Source organism: Lygodium microphyllum, chromosome 4 (assembly GCF_053477565.2).
Source record: "Lygodium microphyllum isolate KBCC chromosome 4, Lygodium_microphyllum_v1.1.10, whole genome shotgun sequence".
Classification (NCBI taxonomy): domain Eukaryota; kingdom Viridiplantae; phylum Streptophyta; class Polypodiopsida; order Schizaeales; family Lygodiaceae; genus Lygodium; species Lygodium microphyllum.
The window spans coordinates 134,912,796-134,928,321 of record NC_141138.1 but is presented as its reverse complement, the minus strand read 5'-3'; the positions used below and the strand labels follow the sequence as shown (position 1 = coordinate 134,928,321).

Below are 15,526 nucleotides of genomic sequence, written 5' to 3'. Positions count from 1 at the left end.
AAGGTTCCAAATGCTGAAATCTTCAAACCAAGGCTGTGAAATGGCTGGGAGATGAGAGCGAAAGTTGTAGAGAGAGAGAATTCAGTATTTTGTCGCGAAGAATGACTGAAAATCAGTCAAATGTTGCTGCTGCCCTGCCACAATAGCTTGTAGATGCAAAGAACTGAAGAAAATCCGTCATTTACAACTGCTGCCCTATCTCAACAGCCTGTAGATGCTGTCTCCTGCTGTTGATCGGTCTTCTCCTACCCTTGGCAGTCTCAAAAGGTCCTCCAATGGCTGCAAATCAGACTAGCAACAGCCCCTCCCTCTCCCTTGCAGGCTGAATTTATAGAAACGCTTCTCTCTAGCCTCTAACGACGTTTTTCAGTCTTGCATGGGTATTTTTGACAAGTGACAGCCTTCCCAAATGGTTTTTCCAACATTTTTTATAATTAAATATTAATTTTTAGTCTTTAAATATTTAAAATCAATCTAATAATTATTTCGATGTCCTGAAAAATAATCTGATTGGCCAATAATTAAATTGGCTAGGCAACTTTCATTCTTGAGTGTCTGTGCACCATCTTTGACCATCAAATTGGCGTTAGGTACCATTAGACGCTAGTTCTCTAGTGTCACCAACTGACACTTATGGCCAAATGGATGACCTAGGCCTACAATTGTCACCAGATACCACCAAGTAGGTGTGCGGCATAACTTATAGCAACTTTTGCCTTTGACATCTCGTGATTTCTTCGGGTCTCGGGCTCATGATTAAAATTAATACACATCTCAAGTGAGGTTTCAAAAATACATGTCCTCATGACATCAAGCGACCTCTTCGCATTCAATTATGGATGGTCCTGAGCGAGAGGCTTGGGATGCTCTTGCAGCAGCATCTTTGAAATAGGACAGAAAAAAGACGTGTTCATGCATTTAAGGCTCTCCTCGCCCATTTGCTTCTTCGGTTTAATCAATCTGTTTTGCAGCAAAACCAATTTTTGGAAGGTGTTCAGCAACTGATAGCTTCTTTTAGCTCGAAGGTTCTATCTAGAGGGATGGAAGCATGGGTGGTTTTTAGGGATAATGTGCGAGTGTTGTCCCAACAATATGGTATTTAGCATGCTTCCTGATTTCGAGCTGAATTGCAGCATGCTCAATCTTTATTAGCTCATTTCTTGTCTCTGTGTTAGCGTGGGGATTCCAATGATGACTCGGTCACATACATTGAATGGTTGAAAGGTAGGGTCCAATCTATTTAGGAAGAGGAATATGCAAAATACAAATTGTTTGCCAAAGCCGAAGCTTTACATGATAACAACTGTCAAACTCATCAATTTTTTGCTCGCGTCTGCATTAGAAATATGCTCGAGAAAATATTGTATGCTTAAAGCATAGCCAAGGTGATATGGTGATTGATCCTGCCTCCATTATTCGGAAAACTCTTGACTTTTATAGGTCCTTGTTGGGTCCGCAAGAGATTCTTTCCGATGCCGTTCTCTCTGCTTGAACATATATTTGTGACCTGGTTAGTAATCAGGTCAAACCAAAATGAATGAATTTAATGGAGGCTGATATTTCAGAATATGAAGTGAAAGAAGTGTTGTCTCACTTTCCTCGAAGGAAAAGTCCAGGTTGGGATGGGCTTCCTAGTGAGTTGTTTTCAGCCCATGTGCAACTGCTTAAGGACCCATTAACTCGCCTATGTCAGCACCTGTGGAACTCTAGTATGATGCCTTCAAATTGGAAGATTGTTGTTATCAGGTTGTTGCCCAAGGTTCCCTCTCCAACCTCTTTGAAACAATGGAGACCCATTTCAGTTATGGGGTCACTATATAAAATCTTCTCCTAAATTATTGCCAAGAGATTGCAAAAAGTATTTCCGCACCTCATTCATCCATGTCAATACGGTTTTATTAAAGGTCAGAATATAATGCACAACATTTCGAATGTCCAACTGGGAATTGATTACACCAAAGCTTCTAGCCAGTAGGTTGTTATGCTTCACCTAGATATTGAGAAGGCATTTGATCATGTTAGCTGGTCATTTTTGCGGCAATTAATGTCTACAATGGGTATTGGGCCCTCTAGTTGATACCATTAGTCAGGGTGTTGTTTCGTATTGCTCTTAATGGAGGGATTACGGAGGAAATTGCCTTATCTCGGTCTCTTCGGCAAGGCTATCCTCTTAGCCCGTTGCTCTTTGCTTTGGTAACTCACTGGATGCTCTCATTATTGGATAACTTAAAGGCGGATCGCACTAATGTTAATCGGGCAATGGTGGCCTGGAATCTTTTTGCTCTAGCATCGGGTCTTCACATTAATACTCTGAAATTTGCCCTTCTCTCCTATTGGAGAATGATCTGCAAGCCCTAGGCTGGAATGGAATTGTGATCCCAAGGGGCAATATAACTAGAAACTTGGGATAACCTATTGGTGTGGAGGTTGCTCCCCGTGCCTTGCTTGATTGGATGGCCTCGTGAATTCATGATAGGTTCATGTACTAGAAATCTCAGAGTTGGCCTTTACATGTCAGACTAAAAGCGGCACAATGCATTATGATTAGTATGATTTCGTTTTTTTTGCCATTGCTTACTTGGACTAAGAAGTCCCTTTTGTATTTGGTCCAACCTATTAGATTTATATTGTGGAAAAAGAAAGGCAATCGTTTGGGTTAGGTATGGATCTCTTGGCAGCATGTGACTACTTCGAAAAGGATGGGGGAAATATAACTAGACACTTGGGATATCCTATTGGTGTGGAGGTTGCTCCCCGTGCCTTGCTTCATTGGATGGCCTCCCGAATTCATGACAGGTTCATGTATTGGAAACCTCAGAATTGACCTCTACATGTTAGACTAAAAGTGACACAATGCATTATGATTAGTATGATTTCGTTCTTTCTAACATTGCTTCCTTGGACTAAGAAGTCCCTTTTGGATTTGGTCCAACCTATCAAATTTATGTTGTGGAGAAAGAAAGGCAATAGTTTGGGTCAGGTATGGATCTGTTGGTAGCATGTGACTACTCCGAAAAGGATGGGGGGTGTAGCTTTGTTGGATGTTAATTTGCATATGGCCGCTTTGAGGCTATACCTTTTGCAGAGTCTATGTATTCAATGTCATCCTTAGTCAAATATTGCTAAATTCTTCATCGAAACGACTAGCATCTCTCTTGGTAGCATAGTTATTCATGCTTCCTAGTGGCATGCGCTTAATCCTACAAGGCCTATTAAGGTCTCCTAGTCTTTTCTCCTTTCTCATTTGATTGCTTGCTAGCAGGAGATGCTTCGTTTTGCAGTTTGGTATCCTTCGGATATTCATAAGGAGGAAAATTCACTCCAAGGAGAAGTACTGGCTTCCTCAAGGATGTTGGATTGGCCACAAAAAGATTTGCAGCGAGACAAGTTTAATCGGATGGCTAGGTTGGGGTTGAAGACAGACCTTGATGGTGTTGTACTTGGGCAGCCCCATCTTTATTCTTTCAGGCGTATTTGTCAGTACTGTAGGGTGACTCGTGGAAATAGTGACATTTGGTCGTCCATACAGGACAATCTTCAGAGGTTCTCTCCTTTGTCTGCGTTACAGCCACTGGATCCTTGGCGTGACTGGATGTTTGTGCTTCCTGATGATTTTGAGAAAAGGTCAACCAATCAGCTATATCATCAGATGGTGGAAGCTAAGAGATGGGTCACAGGGAAAGTTAATAAGTTATGGCATCTTAGGGATAGCAAAAAGAAGTGGAGGGAAAGATTTATCCAGCTTTGGAAGTCTAAGGTTCTATATCAGGGTAAAGTGTTCATGTGGAGGTTGCTCATTGGGGGTCTTCCAACAGGAGAAGTGCTCCATGCCCAAAAGATCTCTGTAGGTCGCCGTGTTTTCTGCACTACATGTGATGAGACATTGCTTCACCTCTTTGTCTCTTGCTGTGTTGCGCGACAGAATTGGAATTTCATTTCCCGAGTGTGGTCCTTGGTAATTCAGCACCGCATACCAGTTCATTCGTGGATTATGGGAAATATGTCCTCTATGCCTTCTTTGCATTCAGATTGTTCCTGCCTATTCCATTTCCTTAGATGGACAGCCCTATGGCATATATGGCGTACTCACAATGCCTTTATTTTTTATTCAGCATCAGGCATCTATCGGCATGTGGCCCGTGTGCGTGGATTAGTGTCATGGCAAATTTCTTCTATGATGTCAGCTGACCTAGTTCTTCCGGATATTGCTGCTCACTAGCTGGCGATTGTTCTCTCTACTCCAGCTGTTCATTCTGTGTGATTTATTAGTACTATTCATGTAATAGGTTGTTCTGAGAGCCTGCAGGCCTCATGTAAATATTTCCGTTGAGAGAGAGTTTATGTCAGTTAGCTCTATGCTGACCTGATGGTCTATTGTAAAAATTCACTTCTTAATACAATTATCTTCACAGAGAGAGAGAGAGAGAGAGAGAGAGAGAGATGATAAGTCTTTGTTTTGCAGAATTTGAGCACATGGTTAAAGCAGCAAAAGAGCATGGCCATAGCATTCTCCATGGACCCCAAAAATACAACCAGCTTTGCCAGTCAACTGGACATGCCCACAGGCGGCTGACTGGAAGGAAGCACCTTACAGTCTTGTCTCATCTGAATTCTGTTGATGTATCTAATGTGCAACAAATTGACAGATTTTTTGAAGGACTCATTTTCTGTATCCTTTGAAGAGAGAGCATAGATATTTAGACTGCTGAAAGAGCTTTAGTGTCAGTATCTCGTAGTATGTCTGAATTCTTTGACAGTTTGATCAGACATTTGTCCTAGTGGTGTTGTTCTGGATAAGGAGAATTTGCAGATGCAAATTAGGCAATCTGGTGGAGTAACAGTACCAAACTTTGTTCATTATGTGACTCACTTCATTGCAAGTGAAAGAAAAGGTCATAATCTTGGTTTGGTTATTTAAATTTGCTATGACACTTTCTTTGGAATGTCAAATAACATTACTATGAGAGTTCGACATTTTGTAAGCATCCTTGGTCTTAGTTCAACAGAAAAGTCCTCCTTCCTCTTACAAAGGACAAGTGAATATCCACCCTATACATGAATATATGTAGGAGATAAGGCAATGTATAGGCAACCAATGTAGGAGCTTGACAGTCTTGAGGGACTGGAAAGCCACACATGCACATGATTGTATATATGGTAGCAATGCTGTAATGAATTGATGCCTGCAATGTGATTGCATGGGTTTTGCTAACCTAAGATGTTCTGGCCAAGAATTACCTGGTCAACCTTTGCAGCAAATAAATGTCAGACTAAGCAGCTGCTCATCATGGAACCTGAGGCCAACAAGTCCAAGGACCAAAACTGACACGATGGTCTCAACAAAGAAAAAAGAAATAACTTCAAGAGTATGCATGGTCTGAGATTGAAACTTGTACAGGATGATTCCAAAGAAGAGGAAAATTTCTATTAATAATATCCCTGGGAGCAAAATATCCTCGTGGAAGAATTCCAAGTTAAGAGCAGCCCTGTAAGGGACTTCCATATCAAAAAATATGTAATAAAAGGAAGTTTATTACATGGCTTGAATGAATAACCAGTCGGGAGGCCTATAATGCCAGACCATGTGGGACTTGAATATGAAGAAAGGACGATATCATGCATATTTCAACCTTTCATTTATTTAAGCTCTTAAATATTCTACTTTATGATGCTGGTTTTTAACCACCCTGGAATTTGCAAACATTTCAAGCAATGAAGTCTTTCTGATGTAAGGTCTTCTTTCCCTGAAGCATGCTTGGAAGTTAGTTGCTTTGCTCTCTTGACTGAGGTAGTAAATGCATGCCAAGATGCAGAGATATCCATTGTGCTGTTACAAATGCCATCTATTACAAGCATCTAGTAATATAGAAAACTCAATACAGCATCCCCACCAACAGCTTGTAGTTGCGCTGCCATTGCTGTCCGCCATTTCCAGCATGTCTGTGTGCAACTTTAGAGTGATGGATTGTGGTCAGTTTTCAACATTGTTATGATGAGTGACCTACAGCTCTCATTGAGTCGGTCTTTTCAAGAAAAATTTCTTTGCTCATTTTGATGTTAAGGGATATGTGCAGCTTCAACAAGGTTATGAAGCATTCTTGGTTGAGAAGGCATAGGTGTTTTAGGGATTTAAACAATGAAGCTCATAATGTTTTGAAATGTTAATATATTGCAGGTTTTCAGTGTCAAGTTGCTATTGATAATGATCGTGATGTGATTTGTCTTTCTTGGATTAGGGAGTGTTTGCAAGAGAAAAAGACATTACCTCTTTCCCCAAGGTACTTAGATAAAATACACTGGACTTTGCCGCAAGATTGTACTAAATAATGTTCTGAGTCTTTCCCATTACTGTCCCTTTGACTTGAATGTTTTTTTATTCTGATCATAGGCACTATCTTTTTCTGAGCCAGTCCACAAAGAAAAAACTAGAAGAGGATATTGATTCCTGCGGTGATCCTTGGTATGAGAATGTTGGAAAACAAGATCTGATTCAGGTTTCAGTCTCTTTCCTTTAAAAAACAGCAACCCTGACTTGTCCAAGTTTATTCTTTCAGTTTACTTCTGTAGGGTGTATATTCTTTGCAATTCGTGCTTCTCTATAATAATGGATGGGTGTTAAGAACTTGGCTCTCTCCTTTTAAGAGAGCTCTGATGTTACAGGGTCTAGGAGCACAATCGGTGATTCTTAACAGTCTAAAACTTAGACTGGCCTTAGCCTATTAGGACCATATTAAGCCTATTGGTATGTAGCAATTAAACCAATGAGAATCATTCAAAGTTTGTTGGACTACATGTCAGACACATACAAATAAATAAATCAAGCATGCTTCTTCCCAACGGATAGACTTTTATGAAACATGTATGAGTTAACTGGATTCTCAAGCTGAAGTTCATTTGTGCTTCTAGAGCCCTATTTGCAATGGTAAAAGCACTTTTGACTTCATATTCGTTCTATATATTGAGTTAAAGAATTTGAACCTTATGCAAAACAAGAATATCGATGATATTTTGCTGTATTATAATGGTGACATGCTTCAAGAATATATACGAGATTCTAATTCATCTATTCACCTTCTTTTTGAATAAGTTATGTGTGATTATATTTAATCAAAGTCCAACATGGAAGTAGACAGGCTTGACATCATGGCCTGAGTAGAAAGCATCTACATCACGGTTATACAAAAAGCCTCTCAGGCTAGTCTAGGGGGGATGGAGGAGACAAGCCAAGGCTGAATGGAAGTAGACAGGCTTGACATCATGGCTGGAGTAGAAAGCATCTACATCACGGTTATACAAAAAGCCTCTCAGGCTAGTCTAGGTGGGATGGAGGAGACAAGCCAAGGCTGAATGGTATAGATCTATTGGGGGTACCATCCTGTAGTATGAAGAACAGGCTACAGTATCCCTAGGTATGAAGGAATATCTGTGTAAGCTCATGGCGGTGTTGAGTATCTCCAACCAGCCAGCCCATCTTGCATGTCCAAGGACAGTGCTACATCTCCATACACTTCTGGACAACAATGAGAAATCTCACTCTCTTGCATTTGTGCTAGCCAATTGTTAACTGCAAGGCCCCCACAGGCAACCAACCACCCTAAGGATACCTTCCTTGTCCACCAGCTCCCCCATAGAACTCCTAGAAGGCACTTCTAAAAGGCTTGGTGTTACTCTAGAGTCTACTCCATCCAGTGCCAACACGCAGTGGGGGCCTACTTGTCATCACCTTGCCTCAGAATATGTATGCCAACTCATGCCACGTAAGAAGAAGGAATGCATGAATTCTTGCAAGATTTATGATGTTGGCTGATGCTAGTCTCATGACATGAATTCTGTTCCAAGAGAGATTTGGGAATGCCATTTCCTGCACCTATCTGCTGCTTTCCTGCATGCATTCACTATTCTATCCAATTTCATCGGTTATTGAAACATAGTGTTCAAGTTTTTATTAATACACAAGACTATGTGTGGACAGGATTAAGAGCTGGATGTCCTTGATTTTGCTTGACCAAGTGTAAATAGCTGCAGCTTGCAACTAGCCCATGTATAGAAGAGGCTCATGAGTATAATATAGTATGCTAAAATGGAAGGTAGGATCAAGAACACATAAAATGATCATAGGAGGAGAATGGGGATTGGAAAATTATGATGCCCTTTACATGTCAAGTTATAGTTTTTCTTTGCAAATAAAGAGTGGCTAATTATATTACTTCAGGAACAAGATCTTTGAATACAAGGAAGCGCTCATGCTCAACAGACTAACTGGAGCTGATGCAGATTCGCAAATATATCAAATGTACAGGCCTCTTAGGCCGGTCTAGGGGGGATGGGGGCAAGAAGCCATGGAGGGGGGGTGTAATGCCATTTGGGGCTGCTTGCCTACATCTTGAAAAACAGGTTTTGGCCGCCCCAAGTGTGCATGAAATGACAGCGGAGCTCTTGACGAGCCCTAGACTCGCCTTGCACTTGATCCCATCGTCTGTGGAGGGAGTGGATGATGGAGGTCCAAAGCTCTGCTAAGGTTGCCTGTACTGAAAGTCTCTCTCCACCAAAAACCTCCTAACACCGCGCCTTCCAGATATGCCATCCAGTAAGACTCCGTATGATCTCCCATTCTTTAGAGCGATCTACTGTGGGCTCCAGTACCTAGCGGATGGGTAGAGCCTCCAAACCAACCACTGCGCACGACCCTACCTCGATAATGAATATCGTGTCCTGCATCCCAGCCTCATACAAAATGTGACGGCCCTAGCTAATTGCGTGCCAACAGAAAGTTCCCCAAGAGATGCATCCTAGGTTGGGAGCCATGCGGCGTAGGATGCGGCATGCTCCTCTCCACACTAGTTGTGCCACCTCGCATGACCAAAGGCAGTGTTTTGGGGTTTCCAAAGGCTGCTATGTGTAGCGCTTACAAACTCCCTCCTTTTGCATTTGGGAAAGCTAGCTTCCCACCGCCAAGCCTCCATGTGCCACCAGCCATAAGAAGTATGATACCCTCCTCGGTCTCCAGCTATCCTATAGGCGGTGCCAGAAGGACCGTCGAAAAGGCTCCGTGCTGGCATGCTCCGCCCAGTGCCTGCTACGCGACGGTGCCCAATCCATATCCTCTTGCATCAATACGTGTATGCCAATCCTAGCAGTGTACTTCAGGAGTCTTGGTGGCTTCTTGGCGACAGCAGTGGTTGGCCATAGCCACTCCCGTGGATCCCACTCCAGCAGTGCCCTCCTGGATCAAAAGCCGCCACTCCTTGAGCTCCTCCCAGAAGACAAAATTGTCCAGTCGCCATGTCTTCCCTTGCAGATCAATTACTCCTGTCACCTAATCAGCAATGCTGTTGCCAACCCTTGGAAGGTGTCTCCTTACTGTCCCTTGCCTGTTGAGGTCCCTAGATGGCTGTCTTATGTAGCAAATTGTTGTTCTCTGATTAGAAAATGGACTAGCATCTCCCTCTCTCTCTCCCGAGCTATAAATCTAATTAAATGGTTGAGATCGAACTCCCAAAAAGGTTTTCTCAGTTTGCATGGGTATTTTTGCTAAGTGGGTTTCTTTTAAACCCATTTTTCAACCTTATCCATTCATTTAATTAATTTTAAGAATTAAATAATCTTGAAAATTAATCTCAATCTTTTGGATCCTACCCAAAATTAAATGTGCCCATCCATAATTAAATTGGCTTGGCCATTTGCAACGTGGAGTAGTCTCTAACTCTATTGATCCTTACATTGGCATTAATTAACTAATTAATGCTAGTCTCGAGCATCACCAGTGACACTTATTGGCCAAACGATTGTCCTAAGGTCCAAACTGACACCAATTGACCCCCAAAGCCCAGCTGACATAACTTATCACAACTTTTGCCTTTGGCACCCATTGTACCCTTAGGGTCCTTGACTTGTTACCATGAAATAATTGCCATGTGCATTACATGTGTTAAATAACCTTGCACATTTGATTAATAACTTAATCAAATGTCATCGACAAGATTAAAGCATCTCAAAATTTCACGTCCTTATGATAGACCTCCCCCTTGAAATCCTTGCAATTGTCCTCAATTGCTCTGCATTGTGCCGAAGCAAAAGCATACTACACTGGAATTTTCATAAGGCATCATAGTCACAACATTGGCCACTATTGTCCGACCATGCCACGTGCCCCCAAACCTTGCTGAAATTTTATAGCTAGCATAAACATTAGATAATACTGAGAATTAGCCTAGAATTGTTGTTAGAAACCCATTGGATGCATCCATTACTCATGTTTCTCAATTGTTGTAACGGGAATTGGACAAGAGGTGAGTTCTTCTAGGTCTCTTGAAGCTGATGACTAGCAAGAGCAAGAAGAATTTGATTGCCGGTGTAAAGATCAGCTAAGGACAGCAGGTGAAATATTAATGCAATTGGCAAATGATTCTCAGTTCGTGCACTTTTTGAATCCCTTAAAGAAGGAAAACAAAGGCAAGAAGAGAAAATTATCTTTGAGAGCTTCGTGATAGCAAGATGCACAGAAGAAAGAACCAATACAACAACACGATGCTCTAAATGTGGGTAGTGAGCATAAGCAAATGATGCTAGGGGGGGAATTGATGCATAAGCAAGGCCAACTCCTTATGATATATCGCAACCAATGCATGGTGTGCAAGGCTCAATGTATCCTGGTATGGCTGGTAATATGCATAACCCCATGTATAGCAATGTTGACATGATGCTGGGGCACAAAGTGGCAAGTTTGGCAACGCATATATGCAACCCATTATGTTTAGGACTCATGGCATTAATGATGGTCATGCAAATGCTCCATATAGTATTGGTCAAGAGGAAAAATACAGCTAGTAATGCATACGATGTATAGGAAAATGTATCTTAGTATGGCTAGTAGTATACAAATTTCCTGCAGAGTCACATTACAATGGTCCAAAGTATACAAACAAGAATGTTTCCTAATGCATTTGGTGCTCCTAGAATGTTAGGTACACATGAGGGGCTAGTCAGCTAAATGCAATATTGCATATTAGTTAAGTTGGAATTGCAACAATGTGAAAATAAAAAGCATTGCAATGTTGAAGGGGAAGAAATGCCTACAATCTAGTGAAGGTTTGAGGCAAGTAAAGTTAGAGATAAAGTTTCCATATGCTTCTTGGTGAAGCTTCAACATTGTTTCACCAATAGATGCAAACTGGATGGAAGAGGATAACTTGGTAAACCATCCTCTATTGTTGCAGCTTCATCTAGATGCCTTTCAGTTATTAGAGCTGACTTCATTTTGGGCTTAGTCAAGTTCAGCAGCAATGGTCCGAAGTATTGCTTGATGCTCAAGGGGGAGGTAGCAATTCCACTCCTCCAGTTGTGGACAGTTCTCGTATGCAATGGATCTATATTGTATTCAGCATGTATCCAAGGTACTATACTGACAGTATGTTTACCATGGGGTCACTACTCAGTGTACTAGTCACTATGAAATATATGCAGATGAATATGGTTGTTATTGTAGCTTTAAGACTATACTTTGGCCTCAATTTGGGATCTTTCATGGTGAATTGGGCATGAGCTTTTGTTTCCGCTTAGTTTTGAATCAATTTGAGAACCGTTTATGGTCACTTTTGGAATTAGTTTTACATCACTTTTTGTATCAATTACTGATTAGTTTTTGCAATCACTTTGTGACCAGTTTGGGGTCCCATTTGCAGCAGTTCACGATCAGTCCACAAATCAGCAAGTGATCAATTTATGATCGGATTATGTTCGGTTTTCAATGGTTTACAACTGGTTCCATGGACAGCAACATGTTAGTAAATGCCATTGACAGTTTCAACCATGGTTTATGCTGAGAATATGTTTTACTCTAGTTCTCGATTTTTTAATGTAATGCTTAGTTGAACACAATTTCAGCACTAGAGCAAAGCTTCTGACTTCAAATCAGGTGCCTCAAGTCCACCAATTCAAGGGAAGTGATGGCATCCCAACAATGGAACCATGAAACCAGCTTTCCTCCTTGGATAGGGTGGTAAATAACTTGATGAAGTACTCATTATAGCGAGCATAAAATTCACGTAAATAGAAATGTACAATTTACCTTAATAATCTTGGATAGGAGACTCCCTATTGGCTCCAAAATTGGTACTTCTTTCGGTAACTTTTTAACTTCAATTGCCAATGGATGTATTACAAGCTGAGATTCCACGATCTCCTTGGCTAATCCAAAAGCCCCTTGCTGATCCAACAATCAGCAAATAAATTGGGCAATTTGCCCCTTGATTTTCACCCAGAACTTGCTCTAACTAGACCCCAACTGGCCAAATGTTGCCCCAAATTTACAATGGATGGTTGGGCATCTGAAATCCTTGACAATACAATAAATTGCAGATGCTAATTTTAGTGTACAATGCCTTTATCCTATTGGTACGGGTCTCGAGGTGGTTGCTAAACCCTAATTTCTTTTGAAATTTAGGATTTATAGTAGAGATCCCTCTACTGTCCACCAAATTTGGTTGAGATCTACTCAAGATGGCTAAGAGATGTTGAGATCTCTTGAGAATGAGTTGGAGAAGATGAGACAAAGCCAAGTTGAGAGAGAAATTATGCAATCACCTACTACCAAGTATCTCCAAAATGTTGTCACCTAATCAATAATGTTGTTGCTAGCCCTTGGACCGACAACTCCCTCCCTCCCTCTCTCCCAGGTTATAAAACTAATTGAATGGCTGCGACCTAGCCTCCAAAAACGTTTTTTGAGTTTGCTAGCTAAACTCATTTTTCAGCACTATCCAATCATTTAATTAATTTTCAGAATTAAATAATCTTGGAAATTAATTTTAGTATTTTTAAGTCCGCCCTAAATTAAATGTGCCCATCCATAATTAAATTGGCTAGGCCATTTGCAACTTGGAGTGGTTTCCAACCTCTGTTGACCCTGAGATTGGCATTTATTAATTAGTTAATGCTAGTCCCTAGTGTCACGATTGACACTTATTAGGTGAACAACTATGCTAGGGTCAAAATTGACACCAACTAACCCCTAAAGCCGAGTTGGCAAAAGCTATCATAACTTTTGTCTTTGACACCCACTGCACCCTTGGGATCCTTAGCTTGTTACCATGAAATGATTGCCATGTCCATCACATGTGCTAAATAACTTTGCATATTTGATTAATAACTTAATCAGGTATACTTGGTTGGCTATCATTCCATAGGACAAGAATATGGATGAGGTATTTTCCCATCAAACGACTCTCAACAATATCCCCCAATCCCCATAAGTTGGCAACACTTGGTTATTTTCTCAATTCCTTGTCAGTGATCAAGAGGATCTCTATCTTGGGATTAAAAGTGGGGTTTATGATCAAATCAAGATCTATGTTCATTGTTTCTTCTACAATGCCCTCAAGTTTGGCAACCATGTTGTATTCCATATATTGGGTATTGAAAACAAGTTGAATAAAATCAACTATCCGCAATGGGCTTATATGACGTGTCATGTATTGGTTGCAAATGGACTATGAAACATTGTGCATGGAATTGAAGTACGTTTTGGTGTGGTTTTGAAAGCAAGTAAAGCAAAAACACGTGTTGTTGAGAAAGTTGTAAGTCATAGTTTTTCTCTAGCTCATGTCAGAGCAACACCACTAGCTAGTCTTGAGCAAACTCACTAGGATGGCAGAGATGCAAGGACTCGTGCGTTAATTGCGCTAGCTATTAAACATACTATGATCCCACACATTTACTCACACAAGACAGTTAAAGATACTTGGGATATAATTGCACATTATATCAAGAAAGAAATGATGTCCATGTTGCTTACGTCTATAAGCAATTACAAAGTGAGTATATGATGAAGGCGACTCTATGGATTTTTCTTTGATAAAGATGAAAGATCTTAAGGAGTAGATGATTGCTGGAAATTGCTCTCAATGTAAAGTTGTTATGCTTTTCTTTCTAATTCGCGCAGCCCTTGCTAAAGGTTGTAACAATGCGGGCGTTGCCTATGGCGAGGTAGATGCGCTGCAACTCATAATCGACATTGCAGTGAGTTTGCTTCTTAAAGGTTCACCCTAACAGTGACTCCGTGCCTGCATCTTTAGTGTTTCGCAACACGTAAAAGATCATTGGTACAGTCTCATACTCAATAGCAATAGCGGCCTTGCACTTGCCGAGAAGTGCATCTGAGCAACCCCATATGGCCTTAATTTGGCATTAGTGGGCTGTAGTGATGGTTTACCAAGTTGGGTCCAATGATCGTGAGTTAAGACATTGAAGTCTACTCCCTCATCGATCAGATAGAGAGTGGGCATTTAGTGTGTAAGACAGTTATGACCCTTCTTTGCATAATTCTTGCATATCTATTGTGGATTTAGATGTATAGTACTTCGACAGTATTGCCACTAAGCATACTACTTCTCAATGTAGTCTGTTTACTGCACTTGAGTTTGCCCCTTAGGGCAAAAATGTCACATGTGGCAATAACTTTTTCTATTTGGTTAAAAGAGTTGGAAAAATTATGCTAGATTGCCACTAATGGTAATACTTTCACACTTACAAATGCTTTGTTTGTGCCAGAGATCAAGAATATTTGTGTCAGTTTCTATACTTTCCAAGATTGGTTTGATTGTCAAATTTGTGCATAAGAGATATACAATTTATGGTCTTTCATGTGGTGATGTAATTATTGCATCTCGTTCATTAATGGGTTGTACAAGCTCAATAATTAAGTTAAATATGTGGGAGGTATGGCATTTGCAGTTGCAAATTTATATAGTCTGTTTGAGATGCAAAACTTTGGCGTATACATTTTGGTCATTTAAATCTTTATAGTTTGCTGCACTTGCAAAATTTGTTATGGTATCTTGATTGCCTATTCTTGACGCACTTATAAAGCACATTTGTGAGAGCTGCATAATGGGTAAAATACATGTTTTCTTTCCAAAAGATAGTTCTATGGGAGCAGTTCATAAATTGTAGTTTGTTTACAGTGATGTTTATGGTGTGCTGCAAATACCATCTTTTGGCAACTTTCCATACTTCATAAGTTTCATTGATAACTACATGCATGCTTGGGTATGCTCTTTTAATGCTAAGCCTGAAGTGTTTTTACGCCTCAAGCAGTTTGTAAGTATGATTGAGAAGTTGTTGGGATCTAAAGTAGTCACTCTTCATTTTTATTAAGGTGGGAAGTATATATCCAAGGAGTTTAATGCATATCTAGCTGAGTGTGGGATAAAGCACCAATGTAGAGTGTCGCACACACCACAATAAAATGCTAATAGCTGAGAGAGAACATATCTCTCATGAAGATGACATGAGTATATTATCAAAAGTTAAGCTTTGTCACATAGTTTCTGGCTTGAGGCTATTTTGTATACAACTGATGTACTTAACAATTGTTCCACTGAGACATCACAATCTATTACCTAATGTGAGGCTTGGCGTGGTGAAAAGCCATCTATCACTCACGTGCATAAATTTGGCTGCTTGACTTATGCATTAATTAATATTAGGGAAAAATTGCGAACAATTGGATGAAAAGGCTGTGAAATGC

General features: G+C 40.5%; 1 protein-coding gene across 4 annotated transcripts in view; it reads left to right on the top strand.

The window, feature by feature from the left end:
- Window positions 1-15,526, top strand: part of LOC148037650 (DNA ligase 4-like) — a 105,605-nt gene that overhangs the window by 67,009 nt on the left and 23,070 nt on the right. For 3 of the 4 annotated variants that reach the window (XM_087676591.1, XM_087676590.1, XM_087676588.1), the window contains 4 exons: window positions 4,463-4,669; window positions 4,767-4,892; window positions 6,176-6,278; window positions 6,389-6,494. In XM_087676591.1, coding sequence (XP_087532717.1) covers window positions 4,463-4,669; window positions 4,767-4,892; window positions 6,176-6,278; window positions 6,389-6,494 — 542 coding nt within the window. The remainder of the gene's footprint in view (window positions 1-4,462; window positions 4,670-4,766; window positions 4,893-6,175; window positions 6,279-6,388; window positions 6,495-15,526) is intronic. The other variant, XM_087676592.1, reaches the window with a different exon arrangement.